Source organism: Pinus tabuliformis, chromosome 7, assembly GCF_031772625.1.
Source record: "Pinus tabuliformis cultivar Carrire ecotype Pingquan chromosome 7, CPIR1, whole genome shotgun sequence".
In the NCBI taxonomy this organism is placed as follows: Eukaryota; Viridiplantae; Streptophyta; class Pinopsida; order Pinales; family Pinaceae; genus Pinus; species Pinus tabuliformis.
Genome location: NC_142293.1, coordinates 672,423,761 through 672,446,037, shown reverse-complemented (window position 1 = coordinate 672,446,037; position 22,277 = coordinate 672,423,761). Strand labels below are relative to the sequence as shown.

The 22,277-nt window shown below is 37.2% G+C and overlaps 1 protein-coding gene across 1 annotated transcript in view; it reads right to left on the bottom strand.

Annotated features, from left to right (window-relative positions):
* The window catches only part of LOC149249250 (Tetratricopeptide repeat (TPR)-like superfamily protein), a 386,408-nt gene that overhangs the window by 154,190 nt on the left and 209,941 nt on the right, over positions 1-22,277 (bottom strand). The window contains exons 15-18 of the mRNA XM_089452450.1: positions 1,761-2,008; positions 1,495-1,666; positions 1,292-1,410; positions 1,069-1,126 (exon numbers count right to left, since the gene is read on the bottom strand). Coding sequence (XP_089308576.1) covers positions 1,069-1,126; positions 1,292-1,410; positions 1,495-1,666; positions 1,761-2,008 — 597 coding nt within the window. The remainder of the gene's footprint in view (positions 1-1,068; positions 1,127-1,291; positions 1,411-1,494; positions 1,667-1,760; positions 2,009-22,277) is intronic.

Below are 22,277 nucleotides of genomic sequence, written 5' to 3'. Positions count from 1 at the left end.
ATCACATAGGATAATGAATAACAATAAGTAATGTGAATACTAGAGGTGACAAGCAATAACTATCGGTGGACCCTAACTTATGCCATAACACCGTTTTTCCTTTAAGAACTACAGCCCTGCCTACACAGTTGTCTTTATTGATTCTTTCATGTGAATACATTAATAGGTGATTATTCAGCAATAGATTCTACAGGTTATACGACGTGACTATCTGTTTTCCAAATGAATTGTTTAGCAACATTTAGAGAACTGCACCAGTGTCTTCTGCTAGTTTACAGACCCATGTTTCACGCAAATATACGAATAACCACACAAAGATGACTTTTGCCAAAACTAATCAATATCACATCACATATGATAACTGAAAAGACAAGGATCTACTCTGATATATTCCCATAATGCCATAGACTTACAAAGACAGCTGCTATTCCAAGTATAAAGTTTAATCTATCAATTTAAACATATTTCAAGATTTCAGTTTCATTGAACATTTTATAACAACAAGTTAAAACCTATCCTATTGACAGTTTCATAGTCACAAGTTAAAACCTATCCTATTGACAGTTTCAAATCTAAATTTGCAGAGCTCGGTCCTAACAGATTTTGTGTCCAAAAAGAAACTTTGTGATCATTCTTTTCCAGATATTTAACCTAATTCGATTTATATTAATTGCCTATTCTGCCTGATCTTTTGCAAAGTCACTTAAATCCTGAGAGCAAACATCCATCTTTTGAATCTATCTCCTATTGATGGCACTATGCAAACCCCTAATACAACTATACCAAAGTAAGAAGCAGCTTGATTGATGGATGTGCTATTCATATTGTTTATGGACAAATGGCAAGTCAAAATACTAAATATTGTTATCTCATATGAGACAAAATAAATGAAGACAAATTAAGACCACTGGATCCAGATTCTGTCCACTATTGTTAATAGGCCTATTGATGTTAATGCAGAAAATTACCACACTTCACTAATTAAATGCTACCTTCAAAACTATCAGACAAACCTACTTAACCTAAACGTGACATAAGTTTACCACAATTTTAGAAAAAAAGGCTTACCGGCATCAACTGGACGGCATATAGGCAGCTAGCAAATGCCTCTAGAAGAACCTTACTCCTACAAAATTCCACCACCAGTACACATTAACAACAATTTCATTAGTCAAGAAGAAAAAAAAAATACATTTCCAATGTGTACAAAGAAAATACTTCAAACTGACTAGCATTAACCAACAGATGCATACTACTTTTACAAGCAAAATAAGGAGGAACAGTGAATTACCCTTCACAGTGATCGTGAACTGACATGCCAGCCCATGATATTGCTAAAAGAGGATCTGCACTTCTAGCATGATCAAAAGCCTGTCTAGCTAAGTCCCTTTGGCATTCCCTTAGGTACAGCTGCTCACATAGTTTATATTATAAATATTATCTCAGCAGACAATGCATGCCCAAAAAATTAAATTCAAACCCAGAAAATGATACCTTTCCAAGGTAAGCCCACGCCAGAGCATTGAACCCATTAACTTGGAGAGCCCTAATAAAGGCATGTTGTTGTATTGCTTTCTGCTTTGACAAACAGCCCATATTTATCCAAAGCTCAGCATTATCGCTTTCAAGCATCAATGCTCCTAATGCCATAACCTCAGCCAAACACCTAACATCAAATCCTCATAAATATCCATATATATGAAACATGTCATCAAAAAAGAAAAAAAAAAAATCGACCTATCATTTATCAAGTTACTAACCAAGAATTTTGATCAGACATCTCATTTCCATGAAGATAATTTATTAAATCAATTGATATGGCAATATCCTTGTAGAGATTTGCCTGCCAAGGACTCAAATGCAGTGCATGTTGATAAGCATGTTTTGCATTAACTGCTTTCAAAATACGCTGTCGCTTCCAGGAACAAACAGAATAACTGAATGCCTCACTTTCATTTCCAAAGCTTTCTCCTTCTTTTTCCCATGGTAAACAGTGAACATAATCAACCTGTTGAGAAGACAAAAGACATTAAATGGATCAATTTCCCATATTTCATTAAGATTTCCAAAATCATGGAAAGACAATAGAGATAGCTTACAATTTCAAAATTGAGCAAATCAAATATGACCAAATGCAATTCACTTCAAATCAAAATTCTACTATGCCTCAAAACAATATCTACTACATGATATTTGACAAAACACAGCTTATCATTTTCTGCATATTGTGCTTAATCGCACTGGTAGGATAATGGATATCACATCTGTGAGATTTACAAACATTCGTGAACAGGAAAGCACATAAATTAGAAAGAGTGAATTAGTTCATACATTCAATGATGCAAAGTCTTATTACATAGTAGGTGAGAAGAGAACTACATTACATAACCCCCAAATACCTAACTATAAACCAATTCACTATTGATTAAATTACATGCCCAATTATTACATAAATTTATTATGGTCATTCTACATGCATTGGACAAGCAAGACATTTGCAGTCCGCAAGATGAGAAATTCAAAATAGCAACTGGGAGTGCATTGTATCCAGTTTGCAGTCCACAAGATAATATCTTCAAAATAGCAACTAGAAAGTGCATTGTATCCAACAAGGTTAATGAAGTGCAATTTACTTCACCATATTTTGTCTAACCATTGACTCACTGATTGGGTGGGAGCCAATGTTGGCTGAATATTTAGGATTCCAACATTGACATAGAACTTGGCTTGTTAACCGAAATCATGTTTTCCGCATCTTGGTGGTCCAATGTATCAAGATTTCGTGTTTGCTTCTTGAGGAAGCACCTTCATCTTCACCCTCCCTGAGGATATTTTTCGTTGCCACTTCATCTTCACCCTCCTTCACAGTCTTCTTCTTATGAATTACAGTAAATAATGCATAATATACCCATTGTTTTCCTTCCCCTCTTTGCTGATTTGAACTTGTGCTGACTGACATTATCTAGAGCCTTGTTATCCCTCATGCTGTATGCAATTTTATCAGAACCAAACCAGTTTTGTCAAAACCCGATGGTTTGACTGATTTACAATGGTTACTGTTACCCACCAAAAAGTGAATAACCCCTAGGAGAAGTTATTCTCCTCCTTGGATAGCCAGCCAGCCAGCAGACCTATTCATCAGCACATGACATGATGCCATAAATCATCCACTCATTGCTCTGGTCAGATTTCTCTCTCCCATTTGGTGTTGCTTCATGAAGGATAGTGGGTCATCCATTGGTAGGTACCTTAACCATTTTGTAATCATGTGCTTTTACATGATGTTTCAACCATACTAATATGAATCAAGGGGTCATCTGGATGATTGACCGATCTAGGCTGTATTCATGCTTCATTAGATTAACTCATTTTTTCTTATACAATCCATTCACTTTAATTGTTTGTTTAATTAAAGTAATTGCGAAGGATAAGGGTCCTTTTGAATGACTTACACATGTCGACACACTTGGACCAGAGCAAAAGCACCTGTCCAATGGACTCAGTACTGAATATCTTTCGAAAGCAAATGAACTTTTAAGGGTATTCTTTCATGTTTGATCCTCCATCTTGCATCCATATTGTTATTTGTATTAGCTGGAAATGGCATCTAAATTTCATTGAGAGGGGATTCATTTTAATGGAAAACCTTGGCATCAGAGGAAGGGATTTAGTTGCAGTGTTTCCTAGCATTTTCGCCCACTAATTTGTGTTTTTAATTTTATTGATCTGCCTCTGTCATTTCAATAAAGGTTAGAGCAGGTATCTGGTTGTAACAAAACCACCCCTCTGTTCTCATCCAGATGTATTCCAAGAGTGGCAGCACCTTAGGAAGGGCCCTTCCTAGCTCATTTTTGAAGAAATTCAACCCCCACTCCGGTTATCGGTTTTTATTATCACTCCATGCATTTAGTTTTAGATCCAAGCATGATAAAAATACTAAAATCTGGAAATGACAATATTTTTCTAAAAACACAAATTTAGAGATTTCATAACTGCTGAATTTGCGGAAATAAAACACAGCATAATTATGACAGTCACACACAGAAAATAACATAGTGATTTTTTGCCAATGTGACTCTCGAAAAACCCCCTACAACTCTTGGGGAAAACCAGTTTGAGAGCTCCTCTTTATTTCTGAAAATGCTTTTACAGAGAAACTGAAATACACAGTAAAAATTCCAGCGACCACAAATTACAACTTATCTCGATTTCCGTGCTTGAACTCCACCTTGAAAATCATGCCAATCAACAAACGGCCAAAACATAAATTTTTCCAGCACTAAAACAGCATTAAATGTTGTACAGCCTGCCTTGAAAATCATACCCGGAACCTGCTGTACGGACCATACAGATTTCAGCAATATGGCTGCCTCAAAAATCATGTCCAAAACTTGCCTCGAAATTCATGCCCTTGCTGTTGTCCCTCTTCCTCGATTTTTGTGCCTTTCTCCTACTGTATGGTTTTGCCTTGGGATGAGTGCCAATAAATGATGCTACCCAGATTTGCTGAAATGTCTTCTTGCTGCTCTTCTTCACTTCCTCACTGCTCAGAATTTTCCCCTTGCTCTCTCTTCTCTTTCTCTCAGATGCTCATAAAAGAATGAATTGATCTATTTCTCTTCTCTTCTCCTTTTACTCTCTAAATGACCTTTCGGGTTACCCTAAAGATCTAATGGCTAAAATTCATTTAGATCTAGGGATGAGAATAAATGTGCATTTAATTCTCACTTTCTATTTTTTTTAAGTCACCCACTTAAATAAAGACCCACTTAGCCTTTTATTTCCATAGTCACTTTTTCACTTTCTAATTCTTCATTGACTTTAATAAAGTCACATTTATATTAGAATGTAACTTTACCACTTATAAAGTCACTTTTAAATTAGAATGTAACTTTACCACTTATAAAGTTACATTTAAATTAGAATGTAACTTACCACTTATAAAGTCACTTTTAAATTAAATTGACTTTACCACTTATAAAGTCACTTTAGGAGAAAACTACAAATAAATTTGGACACTTTTCCCTAGGCCAAAGATCAAAGCCTTAGGGAACCACTTGTCCTATGGTACCCCAATTTTAACAATTCTCCACAAATCTGGAGTCGCATATAGATCCTAGCATGTCATAACAATATTAACTATCACCCCAAATCATATTTATTCAAACCTTCTAAATATACCTTTGACTCCATTTGCCCCAAGTTGATATTTGGGACTAGGCTTCCTCTCAACCACCCCAAAATATAAACTAAAATTAATTCAAATCTCTGTTTTACCAGCGCTAATTATCCATTTAGGTTTGAGCTGCCATTTCATAGTTCTAGTAATCCTATTCCCAGGGATAATCCTCTTCTTTGGGGGAGAGCCAGCCCAAAGTGAAAGAGGGTACTTTTGTGGTGACAATGGACAACTCCCCTTGGTTCCTCTAAGGTTAAACTAGTGTTTTGGGGCTTTACTACTTAAAGTGCAGGTTTGGGAGGTTGAACTTTTAGTGAAATTGCAGCTACATTTCTACTGAACTAACCTTCCATCCTTGGCATCTAGCAATCGAAATAAACAGTATTCCTCCACACCCATAACAACCATCCTTTTGATATTCTTATCAACAATAAAATACCTATTATCACTAAAAAAATTATGTAATTGTGAGCTATGCTTCAGTATAATATGTATTGAAAGTAGATCTTTCTCCAAACAACATAAAAGACATCATTAATCATTACCCCTTTACCTCGTAGTTGAAGCAAGGCATTTCTCTTTCCTCTAAACTTGTATTCTTCTCCACCACAAAATTAGTATGAGATTTATACTTTACAAATCAGCATATCAATCAACACTATTAGTAAAACGTCTAAATGCTCCTTAATCAACATACCAAAGTTCAAACAGCTTTATCACTCCTTGAATCATTGTTTCTAACCATTAACCTATAGAACTCTTCCTCATGCTTGTGTTCAATGACATCAGAACGTTTCTTTCTGGTTGATCATTAAAAAGAATTCTCTTGGTTGTGTTTTTCATACCACAATGATTTCCTATAAATTTTGCTTATATGCCCTAATTTTCCACAATAAAAGCATTTAATTGCTTTCTACTCTTACTGCATTCAAAATAGTTATCTCCAACATTCTTTTCACTTTCTTTGCTACCCTTGCTCTTAAGCTTTGCTACAAGTGCTACCTCATAAGCCCCATTCACACCACCCTTACGAAATTGTGTTTTCTTTTTCTTTCTACAAGAACTTAGTGCTCAACTGCTCAAAGCCTCAAACGCCACATATTTATCACTGCTAATAATATTGAAGGTCTCAATAAAATTTTGCATAGGAAGATGGCAACCATTTCAAAATATAACCATAATATCTTCTTCTTCAATTGTCCTATCACTTGATTTCAATTGATCTCCAATATCATTAACTTTTAACAAATGATCTGCCAATGAGTTAAATTGCTACATTTTAATTAAGAAGAACATATTTTTGAGGGAAAACGATCTGAGGTTTCATGCATCTTCCATAAGTTCGCCCACATAACAAATGCAGCATCACCATCTTCAACTAAGTGAAGCATCTCATTCCCGAGAGCTTGATCAGCATAACCTCTAAGTTCTTCACACCATCATTTTCATGGGTATCTATATCAATCTCACTCCAAATTGATTTTCCCAATACAACTTTGTCCAAAATCTATTGCTCAAATATGGAATCTTCTATTTTCATGATTTAAAATTCTGATTTCATTGCCATGCAACATTATGTGGGATAAACTAGCTGTTTTTCTAGTATTTAATTATGTCAAACAGATCAAAGTTTACTGCTATGACTCCATGAACAACATATTTTTGAGGGAAAACAATCTGAGGTTTCATACATCTTCCATAGGTTCACCCACATAACAAATGCATCATCACCATCTTGAACTACGAGAAGCATCTCATCCATTCCCGAGAGCTTGATCAGCATAACCTCTCAATTCTTTACACCATAATTTTGGAACAAGCAAAGTTCGTTCTTCAGGTTAAATACTCCAGAAGACTTGGAATATGTAGATCTCCATTGGGGGTACAAGAATATATATTAAATGTATGGAAGATAATGATGTTACAAATGAGAGTGAGGGGCCTGCTTATATACTAAGCAGTGCCTCTTCATGGAAGGTCATGTCTCATTTAGACATGCCTCTTCAATACTAATTACTAATTAACTAATCATTATTACAATTATCCTCACTATTTATATTTATATTACTTATATATATTTTATTCATAACAAATTTCCTTGGGTATCTATATCAATCTCACTCCAAATTTCTTTTCCCAATACAATTTTGTCCAAGCATCTCTGCTCAAATATGGCATCTTCTATTTTCATGATATAAAATTCTGATTTCATTACCACGCAACATTCTGTTGGATAAACTAGTTGTTTTTCTAGGATTTAATTACTTCAAACAGATCAAAGTTTACTACTATGACTCCACGATTTATATTCTATAACACACACACAGCCAAAATTGTTTCACGAAACAATCAGTTATTTTCTAATTTTTCTAATTATAGATTATTATAAAGAAATCTCCCATTAAACCTTTTAGAATTATTTCCAATTCTATGAAGTAAAAAACTCTGAATCTTTTATCAATCAATTCATATGGTTACTTGCCTTTTAAAAAATTGTATAGCTCATAAAAGTGGTTGCTTACTTCAAAACACCATCCAATAACATCACCTTTAGGCCGGCAACTACATTAATTAAAACAAATACATATATATATAAGCCCCAAGGGTTAGCTCAATTTGTCAAAATCAGTGCCTCGCCATCGGGAGGTCATAGGGTCCATTCTCCCCAAAGCCCTTGCGGTTAGGCCTAGCTAGTGGGCCGCGGGGCTAGATTCCCTTCGGGGTCGATTAGCTCAGATTTTTCTGTGGATATAGCACCACCCGTTGACCAAGGTGCCCGTGAACCACAACCAAAATATATATATATATATATGAACAAGAATACCACGTGTCAACGTATCTCTTGTGGCTCTACTACCATGTGAGATTTACACACGTGTGGACAAGAATACACATAAATTAGTAAGACTGGATTTTATTCATACATTAGATAACGCAATGTCTCATTCCATAGTGGGAGAGAGAAGCAGTTTGTTAACTCTCAAACACCAAACTATTAACCACTTCATTAATGACTACAGTAAATGCCCAATAATTACATCACATTATTGATGACCATTTATTATTCAATTATCTAACTGATTAGTAGGGTCGCAAAGATGTTGTTATAAACATAAATAGTAATAGTAATAGTAATTAATTGATTAATTAAACAGAAAGTCAAGGCGCATTTACTCTTTCACCTCGTGACCAATCAATGCTATAAAGTAAACCATCATGATAGTAATTGCATCCAAATTCATTCTATCAATAATTTATCTATCAATACAATTTATGCAAGTACAAAGAAAAAAAATCACTTTAATAAATGATAATTTACTTATCATAAATTTACTTTATAGATAAAGTCACTTTTGTGACTTACAGAGTTACTTTATTAAAATATATATATATATATATATATATATAGAAGAGAGGTCCGCAAATGAGGTCAACAGAGTAAGCTGATCATCTTGGCACCGTTGAAAAAGCACAATTAGAGTTGGAAAGTGTTGACGTTGCTGGAAATCCATGAACCAACGGGGTCTCCCCAAAGTCCCAGTTAGACCTCACACCGTTTGGAGTGGGAGCCCCATTCGAAGTATTGGCCCGGCCACCATAACACAAAGGTTTGCCTTAGCTGCAATGGATAACATAAGAGAGTATGCACATAACCTTGGAAATAAGCAAGTTGACATTGTGAAACACCAATTGTAATGTGTAAAAGGAGACTTTCACGAGGGGAGAGAGAGGAGTGATTCTCTCGAAGGAAATAGTTGTACTAACCTAAGTTGCAGGAAACGCAGGTACAGGGTCCGTTTCCGTACGGAAACGAAACGGAAACGCGTTTCCGCGTACCGTACGGCCGGAAACGCGTTTCCAGGCCGTACGGGCCCCGTTTCCTCCAAAAAATCACTTGTTTTTTAAATTTTTTTTTTTTCTAATTAGTTTGTAAATTTTTTTAGGGTTTCTAAGCTGTTCTAGAAACCATTTCTAAAGTTATAAAAGAGCAGTGCCTCTCATTCTCTCATCACACTATTCAGTAAGGAGTTTCTGATATATATATATATATATTCGCGTTTCCCCGTTTCCAAAATTTGGGGTGGTCGCGTTTCGTTTCGCTTCCCCGTTTCGTTTCGCTTCCGCGTTTCCCCGTTTCGTGCAACTTAGGTACTAACCTAAGAGAGACACATAAGAGCATGAAAAGATTTGTTAGTTATCTAGTGAAGTAGTTCACATAGACATAATGATCATTAAAGCAAATACAACACACATTCAACAAGACAAGTACCAAAGCCACTGAAATAGTTCAATTTCCTTAGTACATGTTAAAAAAACACCTACCACAAACATATAAATAATAGTCTCACTACATTCATGATACATGCATGAAAATGTGTTGGCTCATCGAGCTTTTGATTATTAAGTGAAAGATCCAAGTTCACAATTACAACAGCGAGCCACTAGCTCTAATAGTAGAACATTAAGTCACTTCTTACTTCTCCAAAGAATGATCTTCTCTCCTATGCTAAGCTAGAGAAGCCAAGTCTAGCTCTCAAGTCTTCCAAAAGCAATTTGCTTGACTTACGAGGGTGTATTTATAACAAGAGGAATGACCTTTTATATCCCCATGACTATTGAGCTTCCCTCGTGACTCTTAGACTTCTAATGTCACCTTTGAACATCTATACGACTTTTGGACTTTTTCCTAAAGACTCCTTGGTCCATATATGATTATGTGACTTTTCATATTCCACGTGACTCTTGGACTTCCACACATTACATTTTGTACTTTCCTTTTGATAATTACATCATTACATCCACAAATGATGTGGAAAGTCACATGGACACACATGACATTATGATGGCACTAATATAAATCACAATTTGACAATGATGACATGGACTCGACATTCACCCGGAGGTATGCAAGCAAAGGTCTACATGTCTGCCTACATCTTAGATGCAATTTGTGCCCGACAGGAATTCCTGGCTTGGAGTGGGCATGGTCACCGGTGGAGACTGTTGTCAACACATATTGTAAGTTGTTGTCTGAATGTAGCTTCAGAGGAGTAATCACACAACTGTCCAATCATTTTGTCACCCCAGTTTACAAGATGATATTCGAACAGGATCCACCCTGAATGTCGAAGGAAGCAATGGAGGCACTAATAGACATCACTAATTCGTATGCCTCAACGTCCGGCACCTTCATAAGAATGTTCAATGTGGAGAAGCCTCTGCATGTTCCACCGAAGTTTGCCTTGGACATACTTGTCATGCAGGAAGTAACATATCACATCTTGGCAGGATTAACAATGACACTGCACCGGAAGAAGGCGGCATCTTGGCCCGCTCTTCTGTTGCGGATTAGGTTATATGAGATCCAGAGTTTCAAGCAAGTGGATGTCGAAGCAGAACAGATGAAGAAGTACCCGTTCGACCTCTGAAGTTACAATCCGTATGACCCACATTTCATTGTGAAATATCATTGCACGAGAGTACAGTTCAACTGGATCCACGAGGCATTTCATTGGGCCGAGGAGGACCCATGGAGATATTGCTACAGTTCTCCACACCCAATGAATAGGTCAGCTTCACTATGGAGTGGTTAGCGAAGCAACATGAAGCACCATCCTGGAGAGCACCAGCACTAGCAATAGCAGCAGAGGCAACCATACCAATGTGCAACAAGGGCAAGAGGAAGATTGTCGATTGCATGGAGGAAGAGCAAAGTTGCAAGTTCTTAGTAGATCCATTGGTAGAGAAAGCAGTTATGGCTATAGAGGCAAAGAGGCAACAGTGCGACAAGCGAATCACGCAAAGGCAGAGGGATAAAAGAAGAATGGAAGAAGCACAGAAGGAGTTGCATGAGCTAAGGGAGCAACTCCGAAATGAACAAGAGCTACGTAAACAGGAGAGGGAAGCGCAGCAGCAATAGGTACAACAGGGGGCGCAACATGTGCAAACAAATGAAACAGCGCCCGTATAGGTAGTGGATTCATCAGAACAGCTGGCATCAGGCAGACAGGGTGAACCATCGCAAGAGCAAGACTTCGCTCATGAGATAGAGCAAGCACTACAATAGTTGGATGCGGACATGGAGCAGCAGGAATTGGAACAGGACACCGACCTCATGCCTCACCACCAAGAGGTCGACTTACCTGCTTCTCTGCATCCAGATGATGAGCAAGTCTCAAGTGACCAAGAAAGCACTAAGATCCTTGAAGATCAGCCAAAAGGAGAGATGCACAACATCTCGTTCGACGAATCTCAACATAGAGTTGTGCAGTCTCGCAAAGTGTCAACTCTGAAGGATCATACATCTCCTACACAAGTTGAAGAACGAGTGATCATGTTTGACGTGCGCAAACATCCAGCAGCCTTGGCTAATGCAACCAGAGTGTATGCCAAAGCCACTAACTCAAGTGTTTGCTTTCTGATAGCTAAGAATGAGAGAATGGAAAAGGAACCACAGACAGCCAAGCAAGGAGGAGAGTTGGTGACAACGACCGCTCGAGCTGAACTGAAGAAGGCAATACTAGATGAAGTATTGTCCCTCGACACAGCTATGCAAGCGTTGTACTCCAAGTTTGGTACTGTGCATAAGGCAGTCGTCCATCTCAACGAATGGCAATAGCAATGTGCTAGGAGAGCACATATCTTGGCAAACTTACATATTGTTGTTGATTACATGCAAAAATGGACTATGAGATACAAGGGAGCCCTGCTTCACTTGCCTAAGATGATGAGGGCCACTACAATCGAGCTGAAGGCACATATCCGGAGTTAAATCCAGAACTATGAAGAGCTCACTCAGCTCATCACTAGCATACAGGGTTCCCATGCACAAGTATTCAAGAGTATGGATGTTGTGGTGCACGCACATGCGATCCCATCTATTGGGACTCTCACCCAAGCAAATACAAAGGCACAGGTCCGACTAGAGCTTGACTCGTACTTCGACAAGTTGATGCGCATTGCCACCAGCCCAGACTTGCCCATCAGTACTGACATCATGCACAAGTATGTTGTTGGTCCGGCCACATTGAAAACAATTATGCGCATGCTTTCAGACGAGTTGGACAGAGGAGCCCGAGCAATGTACCCACATGCTATGGAGGCAAGAGTCAAGTTCCAAACAAATGTCACCTTGGAGCACACGGACACCATCAAGGACTACCGATCTTTACATCAGTATGTTACTATTGATTAGCATGAGGATGTTGACAAGTTGGACTTCCATGGTTGTCTAAGTCAGAGTGATGTCTAGCATGGCTTGCTCAACCCATTTTGTCACACAAGGGTACATGTGCATTATAATGTAATGTCTTGTCAAGTGTAAGTCAAGTGTCGATAGTTGGATGTAACAGTCATATAGTAGATGAAGAGTCATGAGGGTAGTTGAACTATCACAAAGGGGAATGTCAAGGGTCACCCCACCCTTTGCTATAAATAGTCCCTCATAACTCATTGTATAAGCTTTTGGTCAGCCAAGCTTCTGATAAAACTATCTTGGAGAGAGCTTGGACAGTATTGTAACAAGCCTTGGCTTCTCCAATGCGCAGAGCTACTACATCTCTTTGGACGAGCAAGCGGTTGTGGCTGTAACGTCCCACTATTGGAACTAGTGGTTGGATATGGATGGATTGTGTGACTGGAACTTACTCTTCTTAATATAACAAAGCCAGCATGTTTCATGCATATGTTGTATTGTATTCTATGCTATCTGGTTTCCAGCTTGTGATGCATCTTCGCTCGTGTGTTCCCTTCCAAGTCGTGTACTATTACAGGTTTCCAAGGGGCGCACTCACCTCACCCTCAATGTGTTAGAACCTCTCATGCACCTTCCTTATCTTACTGCAGCTATCACACCCTTGCTACCAACAGAGTTATCTAACTTGCCTCTGTGCGAAATCACGGTCAAGGCATTACCGTATGACCCACTGCTAGGACTCCTACACCAAACAATCTAAGGACTAATTGGGACTTCTTACCGGGGAGATCCCCTGACATGTTGGCGAGTCCAACACCGTCAACAGGGTCCAAAATTCAAGTGTAAGCAAAAAAGAGTTAATGGAAAAAATTAATAAATTAATAGAAAAAGGAGACAAAATTAACTAATTGATAGAGGATTCTGAGAATCGATGGCAAATCGCATTAAGAAAGAAAAATCATGATAGGGAAGAAGTGAAAAGGATAATTTTCAAGTTGAAAGAATTGACTAGCTAACCAAAAAGATAAATACATTAATTGCATAACATTAAACCTGCCAAAATCCAACTCCAGGTCCATAATCACAAAATACAAACAAACAGGACCATCAAGAAGCACCTGAAGTAAAAAATTTAGGCAATAACTATCACAAAAGAATTCCAAATAGAAATCATCAATGAAATAAGAAGGAATTACTAAAGTTTGATGGAACAAAGCATAGGGGAGAAAAATCATTTGGATCAACAAAATCAAAGGGATTTTTGAATCAGACCCCTCGTTCGGTGAAAGAGAGAAAATAATGACAGCTTCAAACAATTTAGAAGGGAAGTTTATGATTGGTTCCTATGGTGGATTAAAAAAATGTGATGTTCATTCTTTTCATCGACAAAACTTCAGGTCTACCCAGTTAAAAATGTTTCATGGCGAAGAAGACAATAGCATGTACAACAAGTTTGTACACCTTAAACAAAAAGGAAATGTAAACAAATATATACATGAATGTTAAGTTTTGGCCACCAGACAAAACGGACTCACTGGTCAGCAATTGCTAAAAATGTACATTTGTGGATTGAAAGATTACATCTATAGTGAAATAAAGTTATGGAACCCTAAAACAATTGAGGAAGCTAGACATGCAGCAAAATTAATTAAACAAAAGAACAAGTTCAACAAGTCATCATTCACCAAGGAAGATGAAAATCGATATCAAGACTTAGATAAGAAAGCAATAAACAAATGTAGATATTGTAGTGACAAACGGTCACTATGACACAAACGCAACATTAAGAAACTACATACCTTCAAAGAAGAAAACAACTCAACACATCTAGCAATGAATCAGAGAGACGGACAAAGAAGAAAAACAATTGGTATGTGTAGGAAGACATTGGACATAGCTGTGAAGACATATCCTTACGCCTAAGTTGCATGGTACGGGGAGACAAGTACGAGTTTCCGAATCGGGAACGTGTACAAAACGTGACCCCCCCCCCCCCCAAAAAATAAATTGGAAACAAGGAAACGCAATATATATATATATATATATATATATAAGAAATATGTGCAATCATAAAGCATACATGATACATTCTAATTTATTACATTATGATTAAATTGTCCAATGTCAATGTATAAACTATAAGTCTCTAAATTTACATCACATTTACTCATGAATGATCACATAATAAAAATAGAAATATCCAAAATCAGCCACGACAAATTTCTAATTTCTTGTCTCGTGCTTGATTGGGAGTCTCCTCATGCATAGTCAAACGACCTTAGTGCTCTTGATTAAATACAAGTTCCATACCCTAGTACCCTAGGTGCTCTTGATTATTGGGAGTCTCCCATGCATAGAGGGCTTGGTTCTTTTGATTAAATAAAAGTTACATACCCTAGTACATGACAAAATCCAATCAAAACATTGCAATCCCCCCAATCCTGAAATCCTGAAAAACAGATAAGTCTGTTGGATTTTGAGTGAGATCTAAAATTCTATTTTCTCCATATGAAATCCAATGAGGGCGAAACCACTCTCAAACATCCTGAGTCATTTCATGGTAATGTTAAATCATCCTTTTACTTTAAGAATTTAACATTACCATGAGCTGCATATAAACACTAAAGCCATATGCTTGAACATTACGTTGCCGCACTCAAAAAAAAAGTGTTTCCAATCTTCAATAGCTCCCCCTATCACTCCTAAATTGGTAGGGAATGAAAATAAAAACAAAAAATATATTAAAAAACGTGTTTCAGGCTATACTGGGCCACGTTTCCCCACATGAAACGTGGTAGTGCGGCCTAAAACGCGTTTCCATGTTTCTTTTTCATTTCAACCCAGAAACACCCTTAGGACCAGCGTTTCCTGCAACATAACCTTACACTATTACAAAACTGAGAATGGAAGGCAAGTAGTACATAAACCAAACGATGAAATCGTGGTAGCATATAACGCAAATTCGAACCATGATGGTACACCACAAAAAGCATCACTAGCTTCAATCTCATGCATTCAACTAAATAGAAATGAAGATAACAAACTTCAAGGAAAGATAATTACTCCAAAAGACCAATTACAACCACCGATTACAAAATATGTTCCACCACATCTCAAAACAAAAGGGGTACAAACTTTAAGAAAAAAAAAACTTTACAACTCCACCAACAACCATGATAGGGCAACCACAACCTAAGACCCTAAAGTTTAAAGTAGTCATAAAAGATAAAAATGTCATAATACCAGCAGATTCAGGCAATACTCAGAATTGTATAGACATTGATGTTGCTAAATAATTAAAACTTTTATCGTACCCCACCATTTGTTGCAGGAATCACCACCCCCCCCCCCCAATTTAGAATCGAGATTCGTGTCCCATGCAGAACCGTAGTTCCACTCAAAATTCACACTTCCTAGAAAAATGGAACCATGATGGTTCCATGCGCGGTTCTGCAAGATCGAACAGCGGTCTTGGCACAATTCCACCGCAATTCACAAGTGAGTTCTGAATCAACCTAGACAATTCCGCAGATCAACTTTGTTGTTTTGATTAACTGCAGTTAAAGTGGGCTAGGGTGAGTTAGGAAAAAGAGAGGATTGTTAGTTTTTGGTAGCATCGGAAGTGCTCTAGCCTTGAAAACTTGTGGAGAGGCTAAGGCACATGAGTTCTAAAGAACCCAGAAACCGTTTGGTGAAATTCCACCTAGATTGTATTTTATTAAAATAATTAATATTTTAATGGAGTTCCTAAGTCTAAACTTATGGAAATTAAAATATTAATGGGTATTAATCAAAATATGCATGAGAATGATCTAGAAGGTAGATCAAGTCATGTTTTAATCTTAGTCGTTGATTAGAGACTTAATCTCGGCCATTGAAGACTCAACAAGAAAAGTATAAACTGGAGGCTTGGGGTTCATTTGGAAACACACACAGTGAGAACGAATTGATCCGGAGTTCGATTGTTGGGGCTAGGAAGCTGAGAAATTTGAACTAAGCGATCATTCAGCAGCAGAGGGGCAGAGAGAATCTGGGAGAAAGACTTTCTAGAGAGTACTAACAAAGAGGCGGAGAGAGCTTGCAGAGAGGCAGCATAGTGGTCGGGAGAGCTGATGCTGGGTCATTCTGGGCCCACACAACCTTGACACAGAGCCAGAAAGGCCAGCATAGAGGGGAAAGTTGCTTGTCACACAGAAGCCGAAACTATCGAGAATTGCCGGAACAATCGAGATAGCTGACGCAGAGGACAAAAGAGGTGACATAGAGCCTGAAAGGCTGACCCAGGGCCTAAACAAGGCCAGCGCAGAAGTAGTCGGGGTTAGCCAGTCTCGTGCCGAATCAACCAGAATTTTGCCGAGTGAAGTGAGGTCAAAATCACTCAGATTTTTCGCCAGTGTTTTCTCCGTAAAGGATTCCTAGATGAGCATCCTAGATTTGTATTCAAATATTTCTCCTGCATAATAATAAACCCTCATAACTCCTACACCGGTTTTTCCGCATTGGGTTTTTCTAGGGGACTACTGTGTCCAAAAATAAGTGTCTCCTATGTATCTTGTTCTTTGCTCTATTTTATGTTTCATGATTTGCTTCAATATTCAAAACAATAACTTGATGAATGTAATTTTAAAAATCAAGTAGGTGAAGTCGATTCAGATTTGTTGCAGTAGGCGTTCCTTAAGTGTAGGAATTTTCACAAGGATGATGTTAAAAGGCCTCTTTCACATCTCTTTTCCTCATTCTTGCATCTTTGAAGAGCTTGGAGAGAAGAGGAGAAGAGGAGAGATAGTCAACTTTTGACATTAGACTTCTGAGAGGTTTGAGGAGTGAAGAAAGGTTACCATCTACCTCAAATTCTCAACTTCTCAAGAGCTAAAGAGGTAAGTGCAAACCCTAGTTAACTCCCTCATTTTATTATCATTCTTAATTGTATTTTTTCTCCTCCTTTCCTACTCTTTCCCATTCCTCCTCCTTGCTCATTTTATTCCAAGTTGTCCATCTAGATTCTAAAATGGTGTTCTTTTGGATTATCATTCCACTTTTGGTTTTCATGGTGTTGGTGGGGAGTAGGCATAGAAGGGAAGAAGTGGAAGAAGAGGTAGTGATTGAACTCATAGTGAGCCAATATATGATGAGGAGGAAAGGATCGAACTTTGAAGAGAAAGGGGATGAAGAAGGCACTGGTATGTAAGGCAAAAAAGCTACATTGACACCCTTGTGGAATTATGTGACAAAACTTGAGGGGGGAAATGGTAGTGGACACTTCAAGCTTTCATGCCCTCATGATTGCCATGGAGGGAAACCTTAGAGTGGTTCATATCCTTGTGCTGGGAGGCATCTTTGTGCAGAATTGGTCAATGATGACAAAAAGGGTCCCATAGGGATCTCAGTTTGCCCTAATGTTTCAATGGAACAAAGGAGAAAATACATCCAAATAGAGGAGGTTGCACGAAAGAAAAGTAAGAAACAAAATATTCAGTGTAAATCAAGTGAAACCTCTAGATTTGGTGGCCTATCTCCTCGTGGTACTTCTAGAACCTCTAAATCTAGAAGAACAATAACAGATTCATGAATATTAGTGGGAGGAATGATGTGGATGCAAAAGTGGTCAGGTTACTTTGTGCTTCCGATATACCATTCAATGTGCTTCGCTCTCCCTATTGGCATGATTTGGTTAAAGGCCATCAATGAAGTCTCAAAAGGATACAAGAGCCCCAACTATGAGAAAGCTAGAACTTTCTTATTAGAAAAAGAAAAGCAAAGGTTCAAAGAGCTTTGACACAGTGTACAGATGAGTGGGTGGATTGTGGGGTATCCATTAGATCAGATCGTTGGACAAATGTCAGAAACCAACATTTGATAAATGTTCTTGTTGTTTCAACTAGCAGTGCAATGTTTCTTGAAAGTCATGACTCCTCCTGTAAACCACTCAAGTTGCACTTGAACATTTGTCAAAGAATTCATGTTCAAAGCACAATTGCAGCATTCCATCATCATCTGATCATGTCAAAATGCCAGAATTCCAAAATTCATCAGTTTTATATTACAGATTCTATAGTCCTAGGGGAGTATTGTAAAAATTGATTCTAGTATGATGGAAAAAGAGTGATGTAAAAGGCCTAGGTAGCTTAGAAGTTAGGACTATACTAGCAAGTGAGTTCACTCTAGGGAGTTTTTTTTCCTCAGCCCGTTATTTGTGTTATTCAACACTTATGATCAATTGAGTTTGTCTCCCCGATATTACCCCAAAACTAGAGTGCGACTTGATGGTAGAGTCTTGGGTGAGTCCTAATGTCTAGAGTCGATGCATACTACCATACTAGATCATCTCTAAAGTTTCGCAAAATTTGGTTGAGTCTAAGTGCAAACTTTTAATTTGATGCTATGTTGCACAAGGACCCGCCCACCCAAAAATACTCATGTACCCTACTTCCCCAAGTTCCGGGGACTTTTGGACCCTTATGAAACGTCCCCAAGACGTTTCGAACAAATTTCAGGGATGTTCTGGACAAATTTCGGGGATGTTTTTGGCAGATTTCAAGGGTTTTTTGGGCAGATTTCAAGGATGTTTTGGGAAGGTTTTAGGGATAATCCAAGCAAAGAGCTTCAATTTTGACAATCATGGACATTAATAATTGAACAATATGATCATTTTTCCCATTCATTTTTTTTGGAATGCATTGAATCTAAATTTTTTATACAAGTTGCAGCTCAAAACATGGATTTTGTATGATGAGTTTCATTTTGGATTTCTAGTGATTTAGATATTGGATTTTCAATGGTAAAATTACAAAAAGCGCCCTCCGTGTCAAGAAAACAGAAAATACAACGTTTTAAAAGGATGATCCTTGTGGTTATTTTTCTTGTTCTTTCTTAGGATCATCTCAACTTTTACATATTGTATGTGGGTTTTGAGGACTCATTCAAGTACAGTGCTTCCATCATCCCAACCCCAAGCATTGTGAAAACAATCAAATAGTTGTGAATTGGATTGAGCACAAAATGTTTAAATTAAATTCCTATTCAATCCCCTTCTTAATCTGAAATATGAATTTAATATCATGAGAAAACCAAATTATTTTATAGTGGTTTTTAACATAACTATAAAAGTTTGCAATAACTATTGAAAAGGGAATGCCTTTTGTGTTTAACATAGTCATCATTAACAAGAAATATGGGGAAAAAACTAATACAAAGACAGTTCTCCTTGATAGATTGTTCATGGACCTTATTACAAATTTAAAGTAGTTACACTTAAGTTTCCTAAAGCTAAAGCTCATGTCTAGGGGCTAATAATGGAATGTCACTCAACCCCTTTTCAAATTGTTTGATATTTTAATTGGCGAGTGGAGGGTTGTGCATAATACTATCTTGAAACAACTATAAATGTTAATATTGAATTCTGCTATAAATAATTTTGTTACATTAATTAAAATATTTGAATTCTTCTTTGACCAACACAAATTCTCTTAGAGGCCCAATGGGCTTCACTTAGGGTCTTCGGGTTTACCTTTGGGGAAATTCATCCTAAAGCTGCCCAAATTTCAACATTCATTATTTTAAGTTATATGGTAAAATGGATCTTAATTTATAGCTAGTATTTATATTTCATTTATATTTTACATCTCTATATATAGAAATATTCTCATTGTTAAATATATGATTATTGATTATATTTATTATTTTTTTATATCTTTATTAATTATATGTTCCAAATCACTATTATTTAAATTCACAACTATAAATCTATTGTTCTTTAAATTTATTTTTATGTGATATTCATATATTCCTTAGTTATTCTTTTTCCTCAATTCAAATTGTTTGTTGATGTTTTGAATTTATGATAAATGTATCTTATGTCTTTTTAATTTTAACTAACCAACATTTTTTTTTCTTAATTTAATTTTAAATATAACGATTTAACATGAACATCTCAGCCATACTAGGTTGTAAACTGCCTCTCAACACAATTATCCTAAGTACTTTAATCAACTATTGTATCAATAAAAATTAACAAAAAAAAGCTTAATAATAAAAAAAAGGGAAAGAAAGGACCCAATGGTAATGGCTTAAATTAAATCCACGACTAAAATTTTAATTCACTTAAGAAAGCCTCTATGCCAAATCTACAATCCATTTTTGCACACTCAAGTTCATGAATGAGCCTCAGGTATATGGATTGTTCACTCGGTGTGGATCACTAATGTAATGTGAGGTAAGCCTTTAACATAAATAATATCCCATTTTTATGTGTTAATCCACATTAATGTTGATACAAGTATCTAAGTTCAGTCTTCATAATGATATATGTAACCATGATTTTATGTATTTGATGTAATGAGAAAAATAAATTTATTATTTTTGCTCTTGAGGCATGGGTTTCACGCTAAGGAAATTTATTTTTAGGTCAAGCTCTCATTGTGAGCTCCTAGGGCTTGTCGTTGAGTATATAAGTCGTCGTCATGTATGAAAGACCCATTTGGGGCATGTTACATATTGTAAAAGAAATTATTCGAGTCAAAATGACCCTCCAAGACCTTGTCAAAGTGCAATGAACAAGTCGGCCTAGAGACAGTGACAAGTCGGCCTAATTGAAAGCGACAAGAACCCTATATGTAGGGCACTCGCCCTCATTCAAGAAACTACTCAACACTTACACAAGTTCGATCAAGGAAGAGGAAAGTGTGAGCAAGAGGACGACAAAAGGAAGAGAAGAAAGATCAAGTTTCTAGGATTGTTTTTGGGTATTCTTCTCACACTTGAGAAGTAGATTAGGGCATCCTTCTATAGCAGCGAGTACCAAAACTGCAGTGATCATCAAGGGCCGAATTCTAGGCCAAGAAAGGTCTTTGTAGCAAGCTGAATTGTCAAGGAAAGGAAGTCAAGTCAAGGGAAGTTGAAAGGAGGCAAATCTGTTCATTTTCAAGCCACATGTGTGACCTAGGGTTTCTGAGTAGAAGTTGAAATTGTAGGTCTATAGCAACAAGTCAAAATTTTGAACTACGGCTGAAATACGAAGCAGTGGATCAAGTTTGACCACAGTTGACTTGAAGGAAGAGAAGTTCATCAAGAAGAAGCTTTGACTTGGTCTTGGAAGTGTTTTTGGTCAATGGTCTAGGTCTTGGAATTCATCAATTGAAGATTCTATAAGAAGAAGACTTCTTGTGGGTTTTCTTCTCAAATTGGAGGGGTTTTGGTCCGAGTTGATCACCTAAATCTTATGTCCTTTATCTTATTTCTCTTTATGGTTTCGTAGTTGTTTGATGTAGAAAAACACTAATAATAATAAGAGAAGAAGAAACTAAGTGAAGAAAAAATACACCAAAAATAGTTATCAATACAAGAGAAATCATCATATGTTGTCGCCCCTAGATTTCTCAACATCGTATCAGAGCTAAAGAACGACTCTACACTTGAAGCATTCTTAGGAACCTCGCTCAGCCATCACATCGAGAAGAAGGAGACCTCAAAGACCCTATCTCTACTCAAGAAAGGAAGGACTACAAATTGAAGCATCTTGAAGCCTCTACATCAAGGAAAACAAGAAGAGGCGTTGTCATCATCATCAAGAAATCAAAGTGATCTCCCTGTCTTTGAAGGATCACTTTTAAAGGAAGACATCCTCAATTATCATCAAAACCAAGAAGGCAATGAGTTGAAGATATTGTTATCAAGGAGCACCTTCACTTGACTGAATATGCTATCGAAATGAATTTGTTTTGCAAGCAAAGCAACAAATTGGTTGGGTCATCAAACTTTCTTGCATGGAAGAAGAGGACACATATAATCTTCGTAGAAAATGAAGTCGTAGATCACATTAAGGGCTTAATCACTAAACCTCCAAAAGAAGAAGCTCAAGCTCTAGCTAAGTATATAAAGGGGGAAGTAAGGGCTCATAGGATTCTA